The sequence below is a fragment of the Pogona vitticeps genome, chromosome 11 (assembly GCF_051106095.1).
Source record: "Pogona vitticeps strain Pit_001003342236 chromosome 11, PviZW2.1, whole genome shotgun sequence".
In the NCBI taxonomy this organism is placed as follows: Eukaryota; Metazoa; Chordata; class Lepidosauria; order Squamata; family Agamidae; genus Pogona; species Pogona vitticeps.
Genome location: NC_135793.1, coordinates 24,002,923 through 24,026,219, shown reverse-complemented (window position 1 = coordinate 24,026,219; position 23,297 = coordinate 24,002,923). Strand labels below are relative to the sequence as shown.

Here is a 23,297-nt window from a genome sequence, read left to right as displayed (position 1 = left end):
TTACGACCGAGAAAAAAACAAAGGAAAGACACGCACAACGAGGCCGCAAAATACTTTATAAAAAAACCCAAATGGGGGGGGAGCCAGGCGGGCAACTTGTCATTTAGAACGGGGCGCACGCATGCGCCGTACTCCCGACCGTTTCAAACCCGGGGGAGGCCGCCTCCTCTTCAACGCGCGTGCGCGAATGCCCCGCTCTACCCTCCTTCCTCTCCGTTGCCTGCGGCTTCTGCCTCCTTCCACGCGGCCCCCCTCCCCTCCCGGCCCCTTGTCTCGCGCACGCGCCTTCCCCCAAGCGCCGCTCCACGGCCAGCGCGAGCCGCCCTTCTCTCCCAATCGCCATTTTCCTTGAAGGAGAAGGGGTGGGGGTGGGGGAAAAAGGAGGCCTCTTGTTACGGCGCATGCGCCGAAGGCCGTCCGGCGATGGGAGGCTTGGTGGAGTGGAACGGAAAAGGCGTCTGCTTCCTCTGACGTCACGACGCCGGCCTCACGCAAGGACGTCGCGACGCCAGCGGGGGGTGCGCGCGGGCGCGCGCCGTGCGTGCTTACGTCAAGGCCCGGGGCGCAACGTCCTCTCTCTCTCTCTCTCTGTGTCTCTCTCTCTCTCCTGCTGCTGCCCCTCCGAATGAAAGGGAAGGTCCCGGCCAGGGAGAGCTTGAGGAGAGACGCGGGTCCGGCGGCGACGCGGGCTCTTCCTTGCCCTCTCCTCTCTCGGAGCCGCCTTGGTGAGTCCGCTGCCCGGCCGCCGCCGCCGCCGCCTCCCCCCCGGGCAGGACCCGTGGTTGCCATGGAAACCCCTCCTTCCTTTCCCTCCCTGCTTTTTCTCGCTCCCCCCAGTGGACCCCCTTTCTTCCCCCCTCTTGGGGGGCCCCAGCCGGGGAGGGTTTGGGGGGGAGAAGGGCGAGGTCTGCCCGCAAGGCCGGGAAACGGTCCCCGGACGCCGCCCCGCCCCCCAAAAGCCATGAGGGGGGTCCCCCCTTTCCCCCCCTCACGTAAAGGTCCCCTCCGGTGGGGAGGGATCGGGTCCTTTCTCCCCCCCACACACCCTTTTCCCATCGAGGGGTGTGTGTGGCATTTGGGGGGGGGTTCCTGCCTCCTTTCCTGACCCAGGAAAACGGGGAGAAGGGCCCCCCACAACTCTCTCTCTCCCCCCCATTCCCCCCCAAAAAATGATCCTCCCCGTTCCTGCCCGGGCAGCCTCTCGAATATGGGTTCTAGAAGTCAGTCGGGGGGGGGGCTGGGGTGGGCTGGATCCGCCGAAGGGGCCTTTGGAAAGACTTGCCTTGGGTGGGTGGGTGGCTCTTTTCGAAGCATCTCCCGAAGGGGGGGGCTGGGGGGTTCCTCTGGCTGCCCACAGCTGGATCATCCCCCAGGTGAAGAGAGAGATGCTGAAGGGGTGTGTGTGTGTGTGTGTCTGAGAGAGAGAGAGAGAGACCAAAGATGACAAGCAGGTCAAACTTGGGTCCTACTCGTTTTCGTTTCATCTAAATAGAACATGGTGTTTTTTGGGGGGGAGGAAAGAGGGAGAGATGCAGAGGGTTAGTTCAGAGGAAGCTGGATGGAGTTTGGGGAGGTGTATTTCCTCCTAAAGATGCACAGAACACCGCGGATGCCGTGCCTCGTTGCAAAAAATCTAGTTTTAATTATCTACTGTCTTATGCATGCTTCTTTGGAAGTAAAATCCACCCTGCTTGGGAGCCTTTGTCCCTAGAAATGTGCATTATAGTGTCGTCGTCATAAATCTGCATAGAGGTGGCTGAAAATACATGTTCATAAGAGCAACTCAGGACACTGTGTTGGTGAACATCCAGGGCTTAGTGCAGTGCTTCCTTGCCTTGGATCCATTGATGGTCTTGGCCTACAGCTCCCAGAAATCCTGGCCAGCACAGCTTGTGGTGAAGGTTTCTGGGAGTTTTAGTCCAAGAACATCTGGAGACCCCAGGCTTAATGGGTGATTCTGCTACCTTGCAACAACGTTAGAAGTCGACCTGTCTTCTCCCTGTGTTGCAGATCAGTCCTTGAGAGAACCTTGCTTCAGGTTGTCTGCACCGCCTGCCAGCCGAGGTGGCAAGGATCTGGAGACTTTCGACTGCTAAGCTAGGCCAGTGGTTTCTGCTTATGAAGCAGTGGTGCCTCTAGATCCGTGGTTCCAAACCTTGGGTAACTCAGGCGTTTTGACACTATAGTCTCCAGAAGCTTTCACCACTAGCTGTGCTGGCCAGGGTTTTGGGGAGTTGCAGTTCAAAAACACCTGGGTTGCCTAAGTTGGGAAGCACTGTTCCAGTTGCCCTGTACTCCCAGCCCCTTGTGGTTCCAGTTGCAGACCGTTAAGGGGCAATGCATTTAATTTTTTTAAACAGGTAGGCTAAGGAACTTGGGAAGATAGCTTCAGTAACATTTCTAGTTTCCCATGTTCAGTAATTTTAAAAAGAGTCTTGCTGGATTGGACCAAAGGTGTACACAAAGCAGCCTCCCATTTAGGGCAAGGTAGACACCCAAATGCCTGAAGGAAACCCCAAAGCAAGAGAAGAAGGCAATAGCCTTCTATTAATACTTCCCAAAGTATTCTGTTAATACATTGAGGCATTTGATCTCTGGATTCTTTTACAAATTGTGTAACCTTCATGACTAGAGGCTACCCTTAGTCTTATTTTCTGTGTACCTAATTCCCTTCTAAAGCCATTTTAAGTTGATGGCCATTGTCCTGCCTATGGAGCCAAAGGATATAGTTAGTTTAGTCATTGCATTGTGTGAAACGGTTCTTTTTGTCTGTCCATCTGTTCCATTTCATTGGATAATCTCAGTTGCTAGTACCAGGGAAGGAGAAAAACTGTTCTTCTCCACGTGTTGCATTATTTACATACTTCTGTTGTGTCATATCTGGCTTGCCTTTCCTGCCTCCTAAACTACAGTAGTTCCTAACCTTTCCTTCGAATGTATTGTTCTGTTTTATGTCCACACAGCAAATTCAGGCAGTTTGGGTCCATTCTTCTGTGCCTGTGAAGCCTAGTTTTAAGGTCTTGGCATTAACTTTCAAAGCCTTAGGTTCCTTGGGCCAGCACTCAGATGAGATGAGATGAGAATGTGGGGCCTTGCTATCTAGTCAATCAGCAAAAGACTGGCTGTTATCTCAGCATGGTGTCCTCTGTGGTGGCTCCACATCTCAGCTATATTGTTGCCAAATAAGTATCTTTAGGCTGGCTTTCACTGCCCTTTTTTGCTCCCATTGGCTTTGGGGTCATAACACTGTGGCTTTTGTCTAGTTGCTTTTTTCATGGGATTCCTGCCCTGAGCAGAGGGGTTGGACTCAGTGGCCTTACAGGGCCCTTCCAACTCAATTATTCTACAATTATATTCTTGTTTTTAATTAATCAGGCCTTGATATTTCATTAGTGTTCTCAGTGATCTTGTATTCTTAATATTGTTAACCCCCAGGGTTAACAATATCTTGGAATGTACGTGCATTAAAATAAACAGAATAAAAGGGCCTGTTTCATATCAGTCTCATCTTTTTTTCACACAGGCATAATCTGGAATAGCAATGCATAGATTTGCACTGTTAGATTCACACTTATTTTTTTACTGAATTCAGCATTTGTGTAAGTCTCCTGTTAAAAATCAGTGGGTCTTGAAGGAGTTCATCATTTGGTCAGATTGTAACCCATAATATTTGGTTACATTATTTTTGAGGGTGAAATTATGCAAGTGACAGCATACACTAAAAACAGACATGTTGCTTTCAGTAATTTGCCCCATACTGTATTTCTGTAGACTACATTTGAGATTTCCAGTTTAAAGGGACCACTTTCAGAAGTTTGCTGACTGAGAACGCCTTGTTGGTTTATGGAACGGAGGAACATTTCTCTGTACATGTTGCAACTTTCTGCTTCACAGTTGGAATATCTTCAGCATTCTTTAATCAATGCATTTGCAACTGGAATCGTTTGCAGTGCAGAGAGGAGACGCATTAAAATGCATGGCCTTTCCCGAAACCTCTTGGCAAATTGGCGTGCTGGGACTTGATGCTTGCAACTAAATGGAGCATGACAAGAAGCTCTTGAATTTCCCTCCTTTCCCCTTGGCTGGGGTGACATCACTGCCACTTTCCCTCCTTCGGTGCTGAATGAAGTCTGCTGCTGAGGGGGGGGTGCAGGGATGGCTAGACTTCTTCTCCCCCCCCCCCCCCCAAATAGCTTAAGAATCTTCCCTTTAGAAAAGTGCAGTGAGGCCACAAGCAGAGCTTAAGACACAATGGGCATTCATGGTGAGAAACCGTTGCATTTTTACCTTTGTTTGCACCAAGAATGCCATGCTGGGGAGAAATGAAGACTCCACTATTCTTACCAAAGGCGCCGAGGCTTTCTCTAACCAGCTTTATTCTGCAGAAGTTCTCATGGTTATTAAATCCTTGTAAGGAAACTGTTTGCTACAAACAGAGTGGTGATATTTAGGATCCTGGTCTGGTAAGTGTATGTGTTTAACGTGTCTTTTGTGTGTAAGTCCTGTCAGTAAGACGTTGAGATCTGGGTTTTCATATAAAGTCTCTTGGAAATGCAATAATCTGTCTCTCACAGTGGCTGTTTATATTTTGTGACCATTAAGTTGCTACAGTGGGTGTTTCTTGGGGAAGTGAAGGGATACCTCTTTTAAAAAGGTAATGTTTCTGATTATTTAAGACTTAACAAAAATGTTGCATACAATATAACGGGAAAATTAGGATTTTATAACACAAATTTTTTAAACTAGCTAGTAGTTAAGGTGTATATTTGACACTTCTTGAAATGTTTTTGTTTTACTTCTCATAGTAAATTCTTTTGGTATAAAGAGAGGTAGATATGTGAGTCTTTTTCAACAAAGCTAGTCTTACAGCCTCTGAAAGACTAACATGTTTGTTATGGTGTGAGATTTTGTGAATTATTGTCCTCTTCCTCAGCTATAGGAAATCTTCTAGTTTTGTGTGCTTTTACTCACCCAGTAGACTATTTGCTCCTTGAATGCAGCCTTCAGCACCATCACTCAAGTCCAGCTGCATTTTTAAACAATTGTGTAGTGATGAGTAGCATGGCCCTGATACCTCCATTGCCATGGTGTAGAGCGAGTAGGGTTGCCTGCAGTGAGGTGGAAAGAAGACAAAATACAGAAACTAGAAGTGGTCATAATTGGTGTTTTTGGGGGGTACAACTCCCAGAATTCAGGGACAAGGTGTTCCAACATATGAAAAGTTCATTAACACATGCAGTGCGACCGGAAAGTCTCGGATCAGGCCAGAGGTGGTACAGTATAGTACAATATCTTCTTGGATGTCTTCATTTAGGAAGAGCCACTTAAGGTAAAAGTTCTGCAGACAGAATTAGCATGCTGTTCCAGGGTCTGCCTGTTGGCCCGGATGCCTCCAAGTTAATGTTGTACATGTATACTGACTGCACCTGGCCAAGAGGCCTTTTTAGTTCTGCCTGAATGGCCCAGGGCTTGAACCTAGAACCTTTTGCATGCAGAGTGCAGCCACCGAGCAAGAGCTCTTCCCAACTATGTGATAGTCCAACATAGAGTCTGCAGTTGACCATACTCAGGAAGAAGGCCTGTTGTCTTCTGATAGGTTGGATATTGGGGGGCGCATGTTGCAAGGCCTTGTTTTCCCTTATAAGTCTTTTGCAGCCACTGAGTGCAGGTTTTGCCCCCCCCCCATGGCAGCTGCTTTCCCCCAACCCAAAGGGAAGCACTTGGTCTTCCACAGGGAAGCATGAAGGAGGAATCTTCCTTTTATATAATGGCCCATTGAGGGAGGTGCCATTCAGAATGAGGACTATGCCTGATACAAGGTTCAATGGCTGAATTGGAATTGTTTTAGAGAGCCATTAGTCCAGAGATTGGAGGCAGGTACTCCTGAAGAAACAGGATCCACTGAACTCCGGAGAAGAACTGTGGCTGTTGGCCAGGCAAATTTCTTAATATTTTGTACCAAAATAGATTCCTGTTCACTGCACGGTCCAATGCTAGTCATAGGAGTTCTTATCAATAATAATGTTTCCATTGCTAAAAATGCCTTGGTATTTGATTCCCTGAGAGGTTCTCCCCACCCATCCCACGATGTAAAAGGCACTTGGCATTATGGATGAACTGTAAGCTGATATACTTTAGGAGAATTCTGGCATGTACGTTGGTTCCCCAAATGAGTGGCTAATATAATGTTCTACAAAAGGGGGAAAAGCCATGTCCTTGTACACGGTCCAAAGGCAAGAATAAGCAGAAATTTTGATTAGACCACACACACAAAAATGACAAACAAATGCCAGCTTTTGGCCAATAATGTTGTGATCTTTGTCATCCATGCGTTTTGTGACTCCTGAATGCATTTCAGGTGCTTACACTTTATAGCTAGGCACAATACACAAAACAGATTTTGTCCGCAGGCCTTTAAAACTGTTAATACATTATTCTGTAAAACAGTGGTTCTTAACCTTTGTTACTCGGATGCTTTTGAACTGCAACTCCCAGAAACCCCAGTCAGGACAGCTGGTGGTGAAGGCTTCTGGGAGTTGCAGTCCAAAACTCCTGAGTAACCCAAGGTTAAGAACCAGTGCTGTAAAATAAGGTTTGCGAGAGCTGAGTGGAGCAGAATCAACTTGAGCTCATAAAGAGTAGCAGAAATAAGAATGGCCATATATGTGATATTAGAAAAAAAATTCAGTACTAAACTAGAATATTTTCTATTATTGTCTGGATGCTTTAGGATTTTGGCACTTCAGTCTGCACTCTCTTGCTAGTCCTACAATTTTAGGCCTGTTGATTTAGTGGGATTTACAGAAGTGTTAACAGCATTGAGTGCTTGATTCCATGGGTCTTCTCTCTAACAGAGGCTAGCCGTTGGATACTGGCTGTTGAAGGTTCATGAAAAACACCCAAGTAAAACAACTTCACTATAAAAACGGGTTCAATTAATTCCATTGAAAATGCCTTGGGAATAATAATGTCTGAAGTATTTTACAGTATTTCCTTTCTTGCCTCATCTTAACATTTTGCTGTGCTTGCATTTCCAAAGTGTGAACATATTTTTTTTAAAAAAAATATTTTTCTTGACCCAGATCTTTTGCTATGAGCTGAATTTTCCACTTCTTGCACCAACGTAGGTGTGTACAAATTACAATGTGTATTAATGTGAAAAAAAAAGTAGTAAGGGCGACATAGTTTGCAGCAGGTCCAAAGAACTCCCCGGTGTCTTACAATTAAAAAAAAAAACGCAATATTGGGATGATGAAACCTAGGCATCATTTCCTTTTCTACCACCACTCCCGACTCACGAGACTGATGTTTCTTTTCTGGATGTGTGCATACATCAAATGAGATCATCTCTTCTTGGAACATATGCTGAAGCTGGGAAAAAAGCAATTTAAATCATTGGGATTGGGTGAGACAGATCTTCCTCCAAGGAAGGATTGCAACATTTGGGGCTTTTCGTTCAGGAGGAGGCTGTTGGAAGGACATGGTAGAGGGTTTTCCGGTTATGCCTGGTGCGTGGAGAAGCTGGGGAGCAAAAGCAGCTCTCCATCTGTCATAACCCTAAACTCAGGACATCCAAAGAAACTGGCAAAGGCTGGACAAAAACCTTCAACTTTGCCTGTCGTAAAAGTTAGACAAATTCCTGAAGGAGTACCAAAGCCTTTAAGCCATGACTTCAAGAAGGCTCCATTTTGCCCCATGATGGGCAGCAGGAGGAGGAGAGGATCGTGGCCTTGACAACTTGCTTGTGGGTCTTCTAGCCTTGTCTAGTAAGAAGTCCCTGCTACAGTAGCTTTTACCTTGGTCCCAGTGGCCTGATCCAGCAGCTCTTTCTTCCCTTCTCTCTCTCTCCCCCTTACTGCCTCTTTCTTTTACACTGGAGAAGTTACTTTTTGGACCGCAGCTCCCGGAGTTTTCCAGTCCACACCTTCAGCATATGAGTAGCTGTAGTCCAAAAAACCTCTGAGATCAGCTTCATAATGCAGCTGCTAGGACAGTTGACCTGCTGCGTTTTTCACCTGATCGCAGATGCGGTACCCAGCCTGATTCCCTACACCTCACCTGCCCAACATTGCCTGGTGTGGTGACATTGGGTTGCATTCCCAGTATTGCTTGTGTAGTTAATGCTGCCTGCTGGCCCAAACTCCTGTTATTCATTCAGCATAGGCAGAAAAGCTGGGCAGGTCATGATGCTGCCCTGTGTCTCATGCAAGGGAGGGCACCAATCGGTTTCGTGGTGACCTGCAGGCTTCTGCTGGGTTCCTTATAGGAATGGGAGACCTATTAGATCCCAGACTGCCCTGTTTGGTCCTGTTAGATTAATATTTGCTTATAATTTGGTGTTATGGGGATATTCCATAGGTAGGTAAATTTAAGTCATCAGCGGCCAGGTACCCTTTAATCCTGAATCTGTTTACAAGTGGCTTCTGCAACAAAATGTCGCGGCATATAGTGTTCCTCTTGAAAGTGCCAGCCAACCATATCTCTTTCCAGGAGTCTTTGTTCAATTTTCATTTCTCCACCGCACAGCCAGTCCGCATGCAATAGCCACTGAGTTTGTCATTGAGGTTTGGTTTTGGGGGTCCTTTAGGTTTTTTCATAAGGGGTTTTTCTTTTTCTTTTTTTCAGGGTGTGGGATAGTTCTGCAAACCTTTGTGGAAGCATTGCACCTTTATTGGAGAGCTAGTTCCTCCTCTCTGAGCAATATCCTCACAGACGTCCTGCCTTCTCTCTGTAGGTACCTGATCTTGAAGTCATCCCGATAAGGGATGTGAAATAGCGGCTGAAGTGGAGAAAGTCAAAAACGCTATTTGTACTTTGCAGTGCTGACAAGGACTAAAGGGGTTATTAATTAAGCAGTCTTTTCAAAAATCATGTCGGCATCCGTTGGACAGAAAAAGGGGCCCGGGAGGCAGCGCAAGTGCGGCTTCTGCAGGTCCAACCGAGATAACGAATGTGGGCAGCTCCTGCTCTCAGAAAACCAGAAGGTGGCAGCACATCATAAATGTATGGTAAGAGTACCAAAGGGGGCGGGAGATGAACGGAGCACTTCCTTGGAGTGGAATTCAAGTGCCCAAATGAAAGAGGGTATTGGTGAGGAAGAACTGATATGTGCAGGCTGGGCTATCACACACACCCCACTCCACCTCTGCAGCCAGACCCTTTTATCTTCAGCTGGCCCCGTGGTCGTTTTATCCTGCATTTTATTTTGTCAGGGTTCACCCTGTGTAGAAAGGCTTGGAAGTAAATCCCATCAGACTCACAGGTCTGGTTTCTGAGTGAGTTCTAGGAAGGGGGTAGTGTATTGAGCACTTTAAAATGCTCCATGGAAAATGCACATTCATTCAGAGGCATGGCTCGGTTCATTTGTTGAAGCAAAAAAAAAAAAAAGGTGGTGGTGGTATTGTGGTACCTGAATGACTAAAATGCATCATAGCATCAGTTTTCAGGACTAGAGTTTTGTGTTAGAGATGGAGTCTAGTCCATAAAAACTTACATCCCAGACTTTTAAGGAGCTGCATAACTATTTCTTTTGCTTATCATTTCAGTTAGCAATTCACAGTAAGAACATACTCTCCGATACAAAAATTTAGATTCTGTTATCCTCAGGCCTTATTTTAGCAAACTCTAAAGTCACAAAGTGCAATTTTTGTGTGTGTCCAGCTTTTTTCGTCTGCCTTGGTATCGTCGCACTCTGATAATGAGAGCCTTGGGGGCTTTTCCATCGAAGATGTGCAGAAGGAAATAAAAAGAGGTACCAAGCTGGTAAGTCATTTCTAACTCACAGAAATGGAATGGCTGAATCTATTGCAAATTAAATTTAATTGGTGTATTGGAGGTCAACCTCCTCTCTCATATATTCCTGGCATGATCCTGTATATGCTCAGTCCTGCTTGTGGATTGTACTGAAATAGTTGTCACTGTGTCTCGTTTTAAAAACTAATATTTATATCATAGGAAGATCTAAGGTACTTTCAATTAACCATCATGTTTCTTTGAGACCTTTTGTCTTCCTTTATCATTGAAGCACAGAGCAAATAAATAAATAGAGATGATGAGTGCTATGGAAGAAAAAGGTATAGTCCCTCTTAGGCCCCTTTCATGCTGGGTCATAGCTCTAGAGCTTTCTCCAGTGACAGTGATCAAACCTCGTGAATTTTGGAAGCTTCTTAAAATAGAAGTTCTGTACATGACTGTGTTGCCTCAGGCATTTGGATTATGCTGAAAAGCATGGATTGATTTTCCAGTACTTAGATACTTAGATCTGTTTTATTAAGATCTGTGCTGATTTCAGTGGTGCTTCAGTGAATAATGGGCATGTCCACTTTGAACGTAGAAAGCCGTTTTCATACCGTCTTATCAGCCCAGCCTGGCAGCATGGTTTCCTTTGACTCACGATTGCCTAGAGAAAGATAGGCTGAAATCTTTCTGAGCCCTTCTAATTGAGAGTCTTTGAAGTGGGGATGCCCCTGGCCAAATGTGGGGGCCTCTACAAGTCCATCTTTCCTTGCCATGACAGATTTAGACACAAGGGAAGTGAACCTGGGCAGTAAATCAAGCTACCTGTTTGAAATATTGGGTGAAATATGAGCTGTGCCCTGTAGTCTGTTCTCTTGGGCTGCATGTTCTTCCCTCCTTGCTATTGATTTGATGCAACTTGTTGATTTCCTATTCTCATATTTAATCAGAAAAAAAGGAAAGTGCACTGTAAGGTAGATCTAATAGGTTACCTTTCCTTCAAGTGGTTATCTCTTGTATGTTTTAATCTTTGTTAATGACGCAAAAACTCCTAATAGTATGTCCTTTTTCCCCCCTTTCAGAAGTGCTCCTTATGCCACTGTCCAGGGGCCACCATTGGTTGCGATGTGAAAACCTGCCACAAGACGTATCACTATTACTGTGCATTGCATGACAAAGCTCAGATCCGAGAGAAACCGTCTCAAGGCATTTACATGTAACTACTATTTGTTTGGCTTGTTTATTAAATTACACGGAAAGGATTTGATGTGCTGAAACAGAGGTTTTGATTGTTAGGTTTTCTTTACTGTGACAGCCATCATCTTAAACTGTGGCTGATGCACTAGAATAATTTATAAACGGGTTTTAAACCTTGGTGTCAAGGGTGATTTTGTTCTCTCCAATGTTCTGCTTCTAGGATATTATGTCGAAAACACAAGAAGGCGCCTCACAACTCAGAAGGTAAAAAGATTTAAACAAATCTTCTGTTTTAAATGGCTTTGCATCAAACGTTTTTGTGTTGCATGCTAAGGAAAAGGACACAGAATAATGTTTTTAACTTTGAATTTCCTTGTTCACAAGCCTGGGGAAATCAGAAGAGTCCTTTTTGGACTGAGCCAAAAAGCTTGTCTGTCCCATAGGAGCCAAATGGATTGCATTGGGCAGCCCCCAAATCTGGTCCTGAAGGCAGTAGCCATGCCCTCCCGCTTAACCCTCCCCCCAGTAGCTGCAATCTAGAGGCCCACTGTCCTGGAATGCTGAAGCACAATATAGCTCTGATCAGTGGCTGCTGGTTTTCACACATTTCATCAGACAGATATGCTAAAATGTTAGGCCACAGGTTTATATACAGTGTACATAGTTACAGGGGTAGGAACAGAGTGAACTAGGATGCAGAAGATGACAATTCATTCCATCATTAATGCTAGTACAGTCGTGCCCTGCTCAATGATTACCCCGCATTACGACGAATCCGCTTCACAACGATGTTTTTGTAATCGCAAAACGATGGTCTAAATGGGTTTTTTTCACTTTGTGAAGATTGGTTCCCTGCTTCAGGAACCGATTTTTCACATTACGACGATCAAAACAGCTGATCGTTGGGTTTTCAAAATGGCCGCCGGGTGCTCAAAATGGCTCCCCGCTGTGCTTAAGGATGGATTCCTCGCTACATAGGCACCGAAAATGGCCGCTGTATGATGTTCGCTGGACGGTGAGTTTTTAGCCCATTGGAACACATTAACTGGGTTTTAATGCGTTTCAATGGTTTTTTTAATTTTGCTTTACGACATTTTTGCTCTACAGCGATTTCGCTGGAACAAATTAATGTCGTTAAGCGAGGCACCACTGTAATGACTCTGCAAAATGTTGATTACTCCTGCTGTCAGGATATGCATGTAATCAGCTAATCCACAATGTTTAACCTTTAGTCTTTAAAGTGCTGAATCAATGAGTTCACATGTATAGATGTAATTCTGTGGCCTAAAGGTTGCATTTCATGTGACTAAAAAGTAGACCGTCATCCACAAAACGTCAAACGGACATAAATCTGCTAGTCTTAAAGGTACCCTTTTTTGTTACATATAGTGAAACAGACACATGGCTAGCTCTCTGAAAATCTGCACCTGTTGTTTTGCTTTCAGCAGATTTAGAAGAAGGTCTAAATGAACAAGAACTGGAGCCATCTCCTCCGAAAAAGAGGGGGCGTAAAGGAAGGCCCAGAAAAATGACTCTCAAAGGGCAGCCGGAAGATGCGCGGTCCACCTCTTCACATGGCACCGATGATGTAGAAAGTAGTTCTTATGTAAGCAGTGTGTGTGTGTTTAAAAGATGTACCAAAAAGCCTCTGTTTTCAGGCAAATATGCTTAGCCTGCCTTCTGATATTTGTTTTTTCTGGCATATTATTTTAGAAGAGTCTTTTTCTTTCAGAGAGACCGATCACCCCACAGAAGCAGTCCCAATGATACAAAACCTAAATGTGGATTCTGTCATGCAGGTGAAGAAGAAAATGAAGCTAGAGGGAAGCTTCATATATTCAATGCCAAAAAGGCGGCTGCACATTACAAGTGTATGGTGAGAAAGACTGCTTTGCCCTCTCGCTCCCCTGGTCCTGCCTACGCTTTCAGTAAATGAGCACAAGTCGTGTCTTCCTTCACTGCTCTCTGCAGATATGAGCACTGTGAAAAAAAGGATTTTTTCTTTCTCAAAGGGACAACATGTACAGGAGCTGTCTACCACACCCACCCACTCGGGTCTTACGTAGCTCACTGGGCTGCCATCCAATTTCCTGTGGGTGGGGGTGGTGTGGGGGAGGAGAAGCAAAAGCATCCACTTGGAGTCTTCCAAGCTAGAACCTGATTTAAGAATATAAGAAGAGTCTTGCTAGGTGAGACCAGGATGGCCGTAGCCTTTTCATGGTGGCTCCAGGGATCCTCAGACGCACGCCACGAGGGCAAGAGTCAGTCTCATTGACAAGCCTCCCTAGATCTGTTCTTCCTTTAAAGTCACCTGAGTTGAGCCCTGGGCACAAGCTTCCCGGCTCTTAGTCATCCCATTTCAGAGTACTGTTTATCACACGTCCCCCTTCAGAAACCTACAGGGCCAGAGTTACCCATGTTCCTCACATTCTGCATCTCTTTTCTTTCTAGTTGTTCTCTTCTGGTACTGTACAGCTGACCACAACGTCAAGGGCGGAGTTTGGGGACTTTGATATTAAGACTGTTCTCCAAGAAATCAAACGGGGGAAGAGAATGGTAAGGCCTTCTGGTGTCAACCGTTCTGGTTTTCATGCCGACTTTCCCCCCAAAGATCTGACAGCTGCACGTGGTTCCTTACTCTTTGGCTCCTCACAGCAGCCACTAAGTTGAGATAAGGACTGACCAAAGTGACCTAGTATTTTTTTTACAGCTTAAGCAGTGATTAGTCCCCGGGTTCCTGGAGCGAAATCCTACCCTCTAGCCAAAACATAAAGCTTGGAGCTTTGTTCCCTGAGTAGCCAGTTATTTCTTTCTGTAATGGTGTTTTAGCCAAGGAAATCTTGGGAACAGTTGTTTTATAAGAATTCATTGATATACTCAATGAACGTACAAAATGGTGTGCACAGTCCAAAATCATCCATTGCAATAACTCAGTTGTCACACGGCAAACTGCATTCTGTGGGAAAAGTTTACCGGAAGGGCTGTATTTTGGTGTATGGAACTGAATGTGAAATGGGAAGCAGTGGAATAACACCCAATTTCTCCTCACTGACATTTTCTTTCTGTCCTTCCCCACTCCTGCTCCTCCTTTTAACAGAAGTGTACACTTTGTAGTCAGTCGGGAGCTACTATTGGATGTGAAATTAAAGCTTGCATCAAGACCTATCATTACCACTGTGGAGTAGAAGACAAAGCAAAATACATTGAGAATATGTCACGAGGAATTTACAAGTAAGTATCCCTTCTCTTTTCTTTTATCAGAGGGATGTTGATGGCCTGTGGGAACTTTCTTGATTGCACAGCATCCTGAAAATTTGAACAGGAGCTAAATTCATCTATAGGTAGCCAACCCCTGTGCTCTCCAGTTCATTAAAGATTTCCAGGACAGTTGAGAGCAGTACATAAAACACCGTCATTCAAGCAACTTCAAGAGTTTCACACAGAAGGAGTTACCGGATGGAGTGAAGGGGATGTAACAGAATTGCTTTTCATTTGAGTTTCTTTTCCTTTGTGCAATTGCCTTGTATTCAGGCTTTACTGTAAAAACCATAGTGGGAACGACGAACGAGATGAAGAGGACGAAGAGCGAGAAAGCAGAAGCCGAGAGAAGTCGGTGGTCAACCATCCTGGAGCGCCTCAGCAGCAGCAGCAGCTCAATGGAAACTAGGTATGGAAGTTTTCATCTGCGGCCCTTCTCCCAGGACATCAGTGTAAAATCGATGTAGTTGTGTTAGTGGTCAGACATTTTAAACCGAGCATATGCCAATTAAGTGGTGTTTTGTTTTTGTTTATTTTTATTTTCTTTTTTAACTGGAGCCCTGTTGCACCACAAGTGGGAGTGTTTCTCAAATTCAGCTAACTTCAAAGAAGATGCTGCATTCCTGCCAATAAACATAGCTGTCATGTTCAATTTGGTAATATGCTTTCCTCTTTTATTCTCAACTTCTTTTAAAAAAAAACTCCTTTCCTTTTCCCTCCCCAATCATGTTTTGTACAGGTTCAAGTAACAGAATTAAGCTGGGAATGAATAAGACATTCATAACTACTAACCTTTGACTTTCTTTTTCAATGCTTTATAAAGTCAGAAGAGGGTTAGTAGCTTTTCTTTTTAACTGCCTGACTGTTAGAAATGACATTCAACTGCCCGAAACATTCAAATGTGTGAGCCTTCAATGAGCAGCAGAGGTGGGGGTTTTTTTTACATGTTGATATTCTGTGTAGTTAGTCTGCAGTGTCTGGAGGAAAAACAACTACACACCCCAAAACTCTATATAAATGAGAGGTGACATGAAAAGTGTCAAAACTGGGGCAGGCGTTGGGACAGCAAAAGCTGTTTTTATTCTGGACCGAATGAAATCTCTTAAGATTGGAATATGTTCAGTGGATTTGTCGGCCATGATATGTTCTGAAACTTAACTTGCCAAGTGGATACGCGAATGTGGTGAGAGCCAAGCTGCAAGTGAGGCATTTGGCTTTTACCTTCGTGTACAAAGGATGGAGGCAAACCAACAGGGAAGCTGTTAAAGCAAACTGTAGGAAGAAAAGAGAGAGAGAGAGGATTCTACACTCCAGAAGGATGTCTGACTTAGATTATTTCCGCAATGATGGTTTCTACTGCCTAGCATCCCTCTCTGGAGACTTCAAGTTGCCATCACCTATAAGCTGTAAGCTTTGGTACTACATGCCAAAAGGCTGTAGTTCATTCTCTTCGTACACGCACGTACACACACCCTGGGCGCATCCATCTCTTATTCTCTCCTCCTGGCTTCACAAACCATCTGTGGCTAATTACAACGGACGAGTGCTCATTTCTGGAAGCTGCAAGACTTCCACCACCATCACCACTTCAGATTTCAAAATGATTCTTTTGCTAGGGAATTTAGCCACCTCTTTTGGACATTGTACCTCAAGTGCTCTGTGCTGCGTGGAACACATCATGTTTTGTCCAACATGACTCCAGGTTTTTTTGTTCATTTTTTTAAAAGGTCAGTATTTATTTTGGGTCTTGTGACCACTATATGGGAATGTTCTAGTATCTGATTAAGGTTTTCTGGCAAATCAGCAAATCAAATGCTGTTAAATCTACCCAATGCTCTACTGGAGCCTAACTACCTTGAAATTATGCCAAGTCTTAATATTCCAGGTATTCCGGCATAGAATTCTGGTTACCTTTAGTAGTATCTTTTATTGGTTTAGTTAAACCTATTTTAAGCACAGTGAGGAAGTTATACTTGTTAGCAGCTAAGAAATTTACTCTAGACATTATTCTTATCCCTTGAATTTGAGGCCAAGCAGCAAATGGAATTGTGATGAGAATTGGATGAAAAACTGCAACAACTCAAGTACAAACATCTTTTCATTATATGATCTGTTTCTGAAGCCTTGTTTAATTTCCTTTTTTTAATTTTAAATCTTTTATTGTCTCTTTTTTTAATGTATTTCATTGTCTCGAGGGACTCAACTATTGTGTATAAGAACTTCAAAGACTTTCAAGTTGGAATTCAATCCATTTGGGTTTGAAAATTTCCCAGAAGAATGCAGTTTTAGTAGAAAAGTTGTGTATAAAAAATAAATCTGTTAACTGCTCTTACGCTATTGACCTTTTTTTTATTTTGTATTGTAACTTTCAAGATTAAAGGTGCAACTTGTACTGAAATAGAGTTTTACCAGGCGCAAGTGGTCCTCTCTTCTTTTGATTTCCTACAGCTGCTTCAGGATATGAAATGATGGGTTGTATCAGGGTGGGTTCCTTTATTTCTGTTGGAAACTACTCTGAAGGGGTCCAGCAAGTTCAGAATAATCTGCACAGATACCAACACTGTCCCAAATGATTTTTAAAAATGGCTTAACTGCAACCAAGATAAGAGACCACCTCCCTAGAACAAGGTCTTTTGCAGACACTAAATCACAGAGCCAGCAGGAATGTGTCACCGATACATCCTTGGCATCATGGTGCCAGCCTTGGTTATAGCCAGTAGGAAAGGCAAAAGTCAGTGAAGGAGGTTGGAGGTTCTTCAGACTTGCCTGATTGAGGGGGGATAAGGACACTCTTAGTGGGGCCTTGTGATTATTTATAATAATAATAATAACCATGTGCCATCAAGTCAGTTCTGTAAACATAACACTAAACTCTGTTTTCCAGGCAGTGAGCTCTCCATTGAAAATCCACACAAAGGGACCAGATAGCCAGGCATACATGGGCAGCAGGAGAATGGTTCTTTCTGCCTTCCAATAGGTGGTGGTACAATCCAGTACTGTTGCTTATACAGCGGGGGTGGGACTAGACAGCTCTCCTGATGTATTTGGACTATGGTTCCTCTCGTCCCTGAAGATTCACTAGGCGGGCAGTTGCCGTCCAACAGCGTTCTTGAGGGCTACGTGCAAAGAGAAAGGGACAGAAGGAGCTACATCAGAGCAGTCCCTTGTGCTGGCTGAGTGCCATGATGCCCACTCAGAGAAGAGGCCATTCTTTTGATCTGTTGTGTGAATCTTCTGGTGCCTGTGAGACGCTGATAGTGTTCAGTTTCTAGACCCTTCTTCCTAAGAGAGAGTAGTTCCGTCTACAGAGGTAAAGAAATGTCTCCATGAGGAGAGCATCTGCCAGTCCACTCGTTCTGTTATTGCACTGCTGAACGTAATAGTGAAAGGGACTTGGTCTTCTCTATCACTGCTGGCTACTCGAATAGTAAGTAAATGTCTTGTGGCACTGTACGACAGGCGAATGAAAATACTTCTTACAGTGTTTCATTTGATCTTGGAAAAAATATTTTGCTGTGAGCGACATTCTCATGAATTACCTTGCTGGTTTCAGCTGGCTCCACAGGGGAGAGAGAAATGTTCACACGCAGCCACTCAAAGGCTAGTCATGACCATGCCATTAATATGGAGACGTTGTTTTGAATGGCGTATTGTTTGCTGTTCCCAAAGAAGCAATTTTGAAAGTGTGTGTTAACTGCTTTGCTGTTTTCCTGTGGCCTTGTCTTCACTTTGCTTCTTGGTTACAGTTTTCTGTTGCTATTCTTCAGGTACCTGATTCTTCCTCCCTCCATAAAAATAGCTTTTGTTGCTAAAACAGCATTCATGACCACAGCCGAATAAATCCCTGCAAGTTGTAGGGAGAGGAAGAATTGACGGAAGTCTTCATTTTGTTAATGTTGTTCGTAACACAGCCTTATATGCATTGGGGGAGGGCGATTCAGTGCATTTTCTGTGTATCATTGAATCACAGAAAGTGTTATATAAAATATTAAAATAAGACCCCCAGAAATGATCGTCTAGCAAGAGAGTTAGGCAACGGGTGGTTTTGCAATCGGGCAGCATCCGACAGGTCTCATTTTCTCCATACCTGCCTGACATTAAAAGTCAAAGAGGGCTTGTGTACCATAGAGGGAAACATTAGAGCCACATTGGCCACAGTAAGGAGTTCAGAGCTTGAGACGGCTGAAACAATAGAGGAAGCCATGGCTGCTGTAGATGTCAGTCTAGCATTTACTAAAGATAAGATTCTGAACGGAATAACTGTCATTAGATAATGAAAAATGGGAGGGGGGTTTCTAGTACTCTCGGCACAGGTCCTTTAACGCCTCTGAAACACATAAGTGGTGCTTTGAATTGGGCCAAGAAAGCAGTATGTTCTGAATAACTTGTCCTGCTTGGCAGTTTCTGGGTGTGTGTGTCATAGTTAGAACAATTGTGGTGATTCATTCATAAATGATTCACAAGCTTAAATAAGTGTCTGAAAGAAATGATTTCAGAGTGTTGATCTTAAACTGTGCTCTTCCATGGCACCCAAAAATATCATGCTTGGAATAAATGCTTCAATAAATCAGTATCTAGTGTACTGAATTCCGGAGAAGGCCCTTTACAAACATTTAAACAGGTTTCCAATCGGAGAGAAACACAGACGTGGGAATGATGTGTACCATAGCCGTTGTATTGGACGATAGTGTAGCTGGCCAGGGATCTAATTTCCCACTTGGCCTTGACACTCGGTGGGTAGTATCAAGCCAGCTGCACTATTCTCAACCCATTCTACGCACCCCACCGGATGGTTCTATTGTGAGGCTCAAATGAGGAGGGTGAAGGCATGAACAGGTAAAAATAATGGGCGGGCAAGGCATAGGAAATAGCCAAATGCCTGCAGAGTATGGAGAAGTTACTTTCTCTGGCAGTAAATTCCAAGAACCTCCCCTGCCCTGCAGTTAGCATGAATAACAGCTTTACTAGTCTGAAGATTCCAGCAACTGTAACCCACAAAAGTAACTTAATGTCACACAATCTCTGCCTGATGGTTCTTCCTACTGGGTGAAGGGTGGGTGGTTGCTTTTGAGAAACCATCCTTAATGAATCCTCCACAGAGACCAATCTAGATCATTTAACCCATCTCTGTTTTGCAAATGAATATTGTCAGGAGTATTTGCAGTTGTGTTGTGTCTTATGTTAGACAACTCAGACATAGTTCAGAGATCCCAAACTGGCTACTCCAACAAAACTAGAAGATTCCCCCTTTGTTGATTCATTTATTAGTACAGTAAACTTATTTTCCCATCGCAAATGGTTTTCAAGACAGCTCAAAGTGAAACATAATTATAATAAAATGACAGAATCTGGTCACAAATGTATTAGTAAATAAACAGTATCCTATTTCTGCAACTGAACAAATCCATTTAAGGATCGTAGATCCACCTGAAAAACACCACCTGGGGATAACAAGAGGATATGAAAGGTGCAAGCAACCTGGCATGCCTCAGGAGAAGGAATTCTGGAATATGGGAGAAGCTACTGTACCTATATTGTCCTGTCTTCTGTCGTTGCCAAGCACGCCTGACCCACAGCCTGGCCTGAACTATAAAAATACTTATTTTCTCGTTGGAGAGCGCGATTCCATCATCATCTTACCCATCAAAACCTGCCCAAACACTCCCAGCTACAAAATGACTTGCCAGCACTGTAACTCTTCAGAACTTTTTCACTTGCAAGCTTTCTGCCACCTTACAAATTGTTTCCAAAGCACCGTCAATATTGCCAAGGCACGTCTTTGACGCCTGAGCACAATGCCGTATATAGGGAGATGCTTGTCTTGACTAGTCTTATCCTAAGAATGCTGGTTCTGCCTTGCCCTGAAAATGGTCCTAGTGTGGACCTCACCACCACGGCCCAGAATATGTAATGTCAAGTCTATATGGGAATAGTGTATTTGGGTTTGGAGTGGCGGGGGGTGGAGATAAAAGTAAGACACCAGTTCAAACACAACTGTTATCACCTTGCTTGTGGGTTTTGTTTTGTTTGTTTGTTTTTGTTCTTAGGGTTGAGAAGAAAATAAAACCTTAATGTCAAGTTGACATGCAGCTGAGAATCCCGAAGGTTATGCCAGCTTCCATTGCTCTTGACTTCTGTAATACTGACATATCAGTAACAAGGACTGTTATCAAGAGGGTGAACACACTGATACATGGAGCATGAAGTACATTTTGTGTGCATTCTTTGTTAGCATTAGTGTCCTTGCATACCGATCTCCCAAATGTAATTTGTTAGGAATCTCTTTTAAATAACTTAAGGTTAATTAAATTCACAGTATTCACCCGTTCATGGTGATGTCAGTGTGAATGTGTGTCAGAAAACATTCAATCAAAGCTCCACAAAGAGTGGAACTTACCAATTCCTGTGAATGTTACAGCAGTTCAAGCCTTCCTTTTAATTTAACTTCCTGTTTTAAGTTGTATTCATGCACAAAAGGAGCTGACCATTGTGGAAAGAGTTTCTTGTAGATTCAGTTAAAAATAGGATGATGTTATGCATGTAATTTCAGTAGGAAACTCTCTTACTAGTCTAATTTGAACCTGCAGTAATTTTCCATCCTGTAATGATTAGAGGGGGCAAGTTCAAAAGAACTGCTCTTCTTATTTGTCTGGAACATTTCAGGCTAGAATCTGCTAGAATTTTGACCATGGATCTTTTGATCGGGGGAAAAGAGTTTGAAACGGGGTGAGGATCTTTTGGCCCTCTAGATATTTTTGATTACCCCTCTTACAGCTCCCTCACTGCTGGCCTTACTAGAGGCAGCTAATGCATTTTGTAGGAAAGAATTCTGAAGAGCTGAAGTTTCCCTTTATTGTTATAAGGAGTGTTGCAGATCAGTTAACTTGATATGGAAATACACCCCTAGTGAACTGTGCTCCCTGCCATTATTTATTATAAATGGAATTCCATAGATAATGAGACTTTTTAACCCTGTGGAAGAGGTCACTTCAATTAATTATACGTTTACTCCAGTTTTCTCCTTAAATGGGACCCAAGGCAGCACAAATCATTTAAAGACAATACTAAAAACAGTAAGTATACAAATACTAAAAAGGATCAAACCAATACATACCACACTAAAAGACATTAAACAAAGCAACACACACAAAAAACATTCAAAGCAGTAATGCACAACCATCCAATTGAATGACTGCATTCAGGCAGGCAGTCACTCAGGGAAAGCTTCCCTGAAGTTTTTTACTTGCTTGCAGAAGGACAGCAAAGATGGGGCCAGGGTGGACTCTTGTGGGAGGGAGTTCCACAGTCTGGGAGAAGCAACAGAGAAGGTCCTCTCCCGTGTCCTTAACAAACATACCTGTGAAGGTGGCAGGACTGCAAGAAAGGCCTCACCTGATAGTCTTAACACCCCAGTGGGGTAATTCAAAGTATCTGTTAATTGTTTTCCTGCTCACCAAGACTCCCAAAGCAAAATAAAATAAAACAGATCTCAAATATTTTTTTTAAAATGACAGCAACTAACACCAATTGTTAAAATAAACTTTAAAGACTAACAGTTGTATAAATAAATAATACTATTTTGGCTGCCTACTGGAAGCTGAAAGTTCCCTCTCAAGAGATGGAACACTAATTACCCTGATCAAAAGACCAAGAAATGGATATCATCCAAACAAAACCCACATATAGGAGAGACACTTAACATGCTGTAAAATGTTTATTTCTTAAAATGTTCTACCTGTTTCAGCCTGTTAATCTCTTGCAGCCTTTTTCAGGGGTTGAACAAAACCTACACGTAGCAATTAAGTACAGATAGTTTGAGAGTTATTGAAGTAATGGAGTGAAAAAGTCATTTAGGTTGAATGTGAAAGCTTCCAAACTGAACCAGAATGAGTGCTGCAATCTGTACTGTCAGGAAGACTATTATGAGCCGCCAGCCCCTTGGCTTGGGCTGCAGTTTCAAAGTTGAAACTAACCCTTTGAATGATGGAGCCCAGAAACAACTGGCAGATGGTGCCAATGACAGAGCACCACGGGCTCTCTGCATCTCAATCCCAATCCCAACAAAATAATCTGAGGGAAATCATTCAAAAAGTCTCGTGTGGCACAGAACAAAGTCAGGGCTGCCCACATTATACTAACCACCATGAATCTGGCTACCAACACTGCAACCCCTCGAGCAGGAAACACTTCTTGTAATTTTAGCATAACTTTATCTGATCGCCTCGACAGAGGACAGAAATTACACGGAGTTCCTGCCTAGAGGGTTTTACAATCTGCATTTATTTTGCCAAAGTATGTCCAACTGAGTGCATACAAAGAGAACTGCAAAATCATGTACGACTCGTGTCACCAGTTTCCATGGAACTAAAGCTGTAGGAGACTGTGTTGGCACCCAGATGAAGCTTTTATGAATAGACGTAGTTTCTCCCTTTAAAAATAACATATTGCTACACACTGTTCTCACTGGGCGTACAATACAGCACTATGGCGGAAAAATAAATTGCCCACCACTAACACTTGAAAAGGATAATTGTTCTGATCTCTTCTAATTACCCATTTCCTCCACTTGGATCATGGTGGGTGCGAAGGGCAAATATTGACATGGGAATTTTCCATCTGCTGAGTTTGACCACAAGTTCATCTAGTCTAGCAGTTTGGTTCAATTTATGGAAGCTCCCTGGGATTAGGGGAGGAGGCATCACTTGAAGGTACCGGAAACTGAGGCTGGAAAACCTGTGCCATCATTTGTGTTAGACTTTAAAACTCTGCATGACATTGGGTGTTGCTGTTCTTTTTTTCCTGTAGGAGACTCACACACTAACTCTTTGGAAATGACTTCAAATGTTCTATGAATGGTTGGGTACCTGTAAAGCAGAGCTCAGGCACAAGTGGCCCATCCAGATGTCTTTGGATTCCATGTTCCATCAATCTTAGTCAACACGGTCAGTAATCAGGGTTTAGGTACAGTATCTCGTTGGGTGTTCAATGCCCCACTGGGCCTCCTGGGAGAAGAGCCGGCCTGTGTAGCCTTGGGCAAGCTGCACAGTCCCAGGGCAACCCTGGAAGGAGAAGAGAATGGGAAACCACTTCTGAGTATTTTCAGTCTG

At 43.7% G+C, this 23,297-nt stretch overlaps 1 protein-coding gene and 1 long non-coding RNA gene across 5 annotated transcripts; one reads left to right on the top strand and one right to left on the bottom strand.

Moving 5' to 3' along the window:
* Positions 1 to 530: 530 nt before the first annotated feature.
* PHF6 (PHD finger protein 6) lies at positions 531 to 16,604 on the top strand. Of its 4 annotated transcripts, none has more exons than XM_020810321.3 (11): positions 531 to 725; positions 8,735 to 9,008; positions 9,661 to 9,762; positions 10,818 to 10,951; positions 11,153 to 11,196; positions 12,381 to 12,538; positions 12,665 to 12,808; positions 13,384 to 13,488; positions 14,030 to 14,163; positions 14,464 to 14,599; positions 14,930 to 16,604. In XM_020810321.3, exons 2-10 carry the CDS (start codon positions 8,871 to 8,873, stop codon positions 14,597 to 14,599), a joined length of 1,095 nt encoding a protein of 364 aa, XP_020665980.3. In that variant the 5' UTR covers positions 531 to 725; positions 8,735 to 8,870; the 3' UTR covers positions 14,930 to 16,604. The 4 variants fall into 4 exon arrangements, with proteins under 4 accessions (XP_020665980.3, XP_020665976.3, XP_072837389.2 ...); XM_020810317.3 differs by having other exon boundaries at positions 538 to 725; positions 12,378 to 12,538; XM_078380713.1 differs by lacking the exon at positions 531 to 725 and adding an exon at positions 4,102 to 4,463.
* LOC140702305 (uncharacterized) lies at positions 3,738 to 23,249 on the bottom strand. The gene is made up of 2 exons (XR_012081426.2): positions 23,055 to 23,249; positions 3,738 to 5,108 (listed from the first exon to the last, which is right to left on the bottom strand). It is a non-coding gene; the product is annotated as an uncharacterized LOC140702305 (long non-coding RNA).
* Positions 23,250 to 23,297: the final 48 nt, after the last annotated feature.

Bases quoted from the DNA above. Each gene is read 5' to 3' on its own strand.
- PHF6 (XM_020810317.3), top strand. From the start codon at position 8,871: ATGTCGGCATCCGTTGGACAGAAAAAGGGGCCCGGGAGGCAGCGCAAG. The intron at 10,952-11,152 runs GTAACTACTATT...TTCTGCTTCTAG, and splicing joins CCGTCTCAAGGCATTTACAT to GATATTATGTCGAAAACACA. The intron at 12,539-12,664 runs GTAAGCAGTGTG...TTTTTCTTTCAG, and splicing joins ATGTAGAAAGTAGTTCTTAT to AGAGACCGATCACCCCACAG.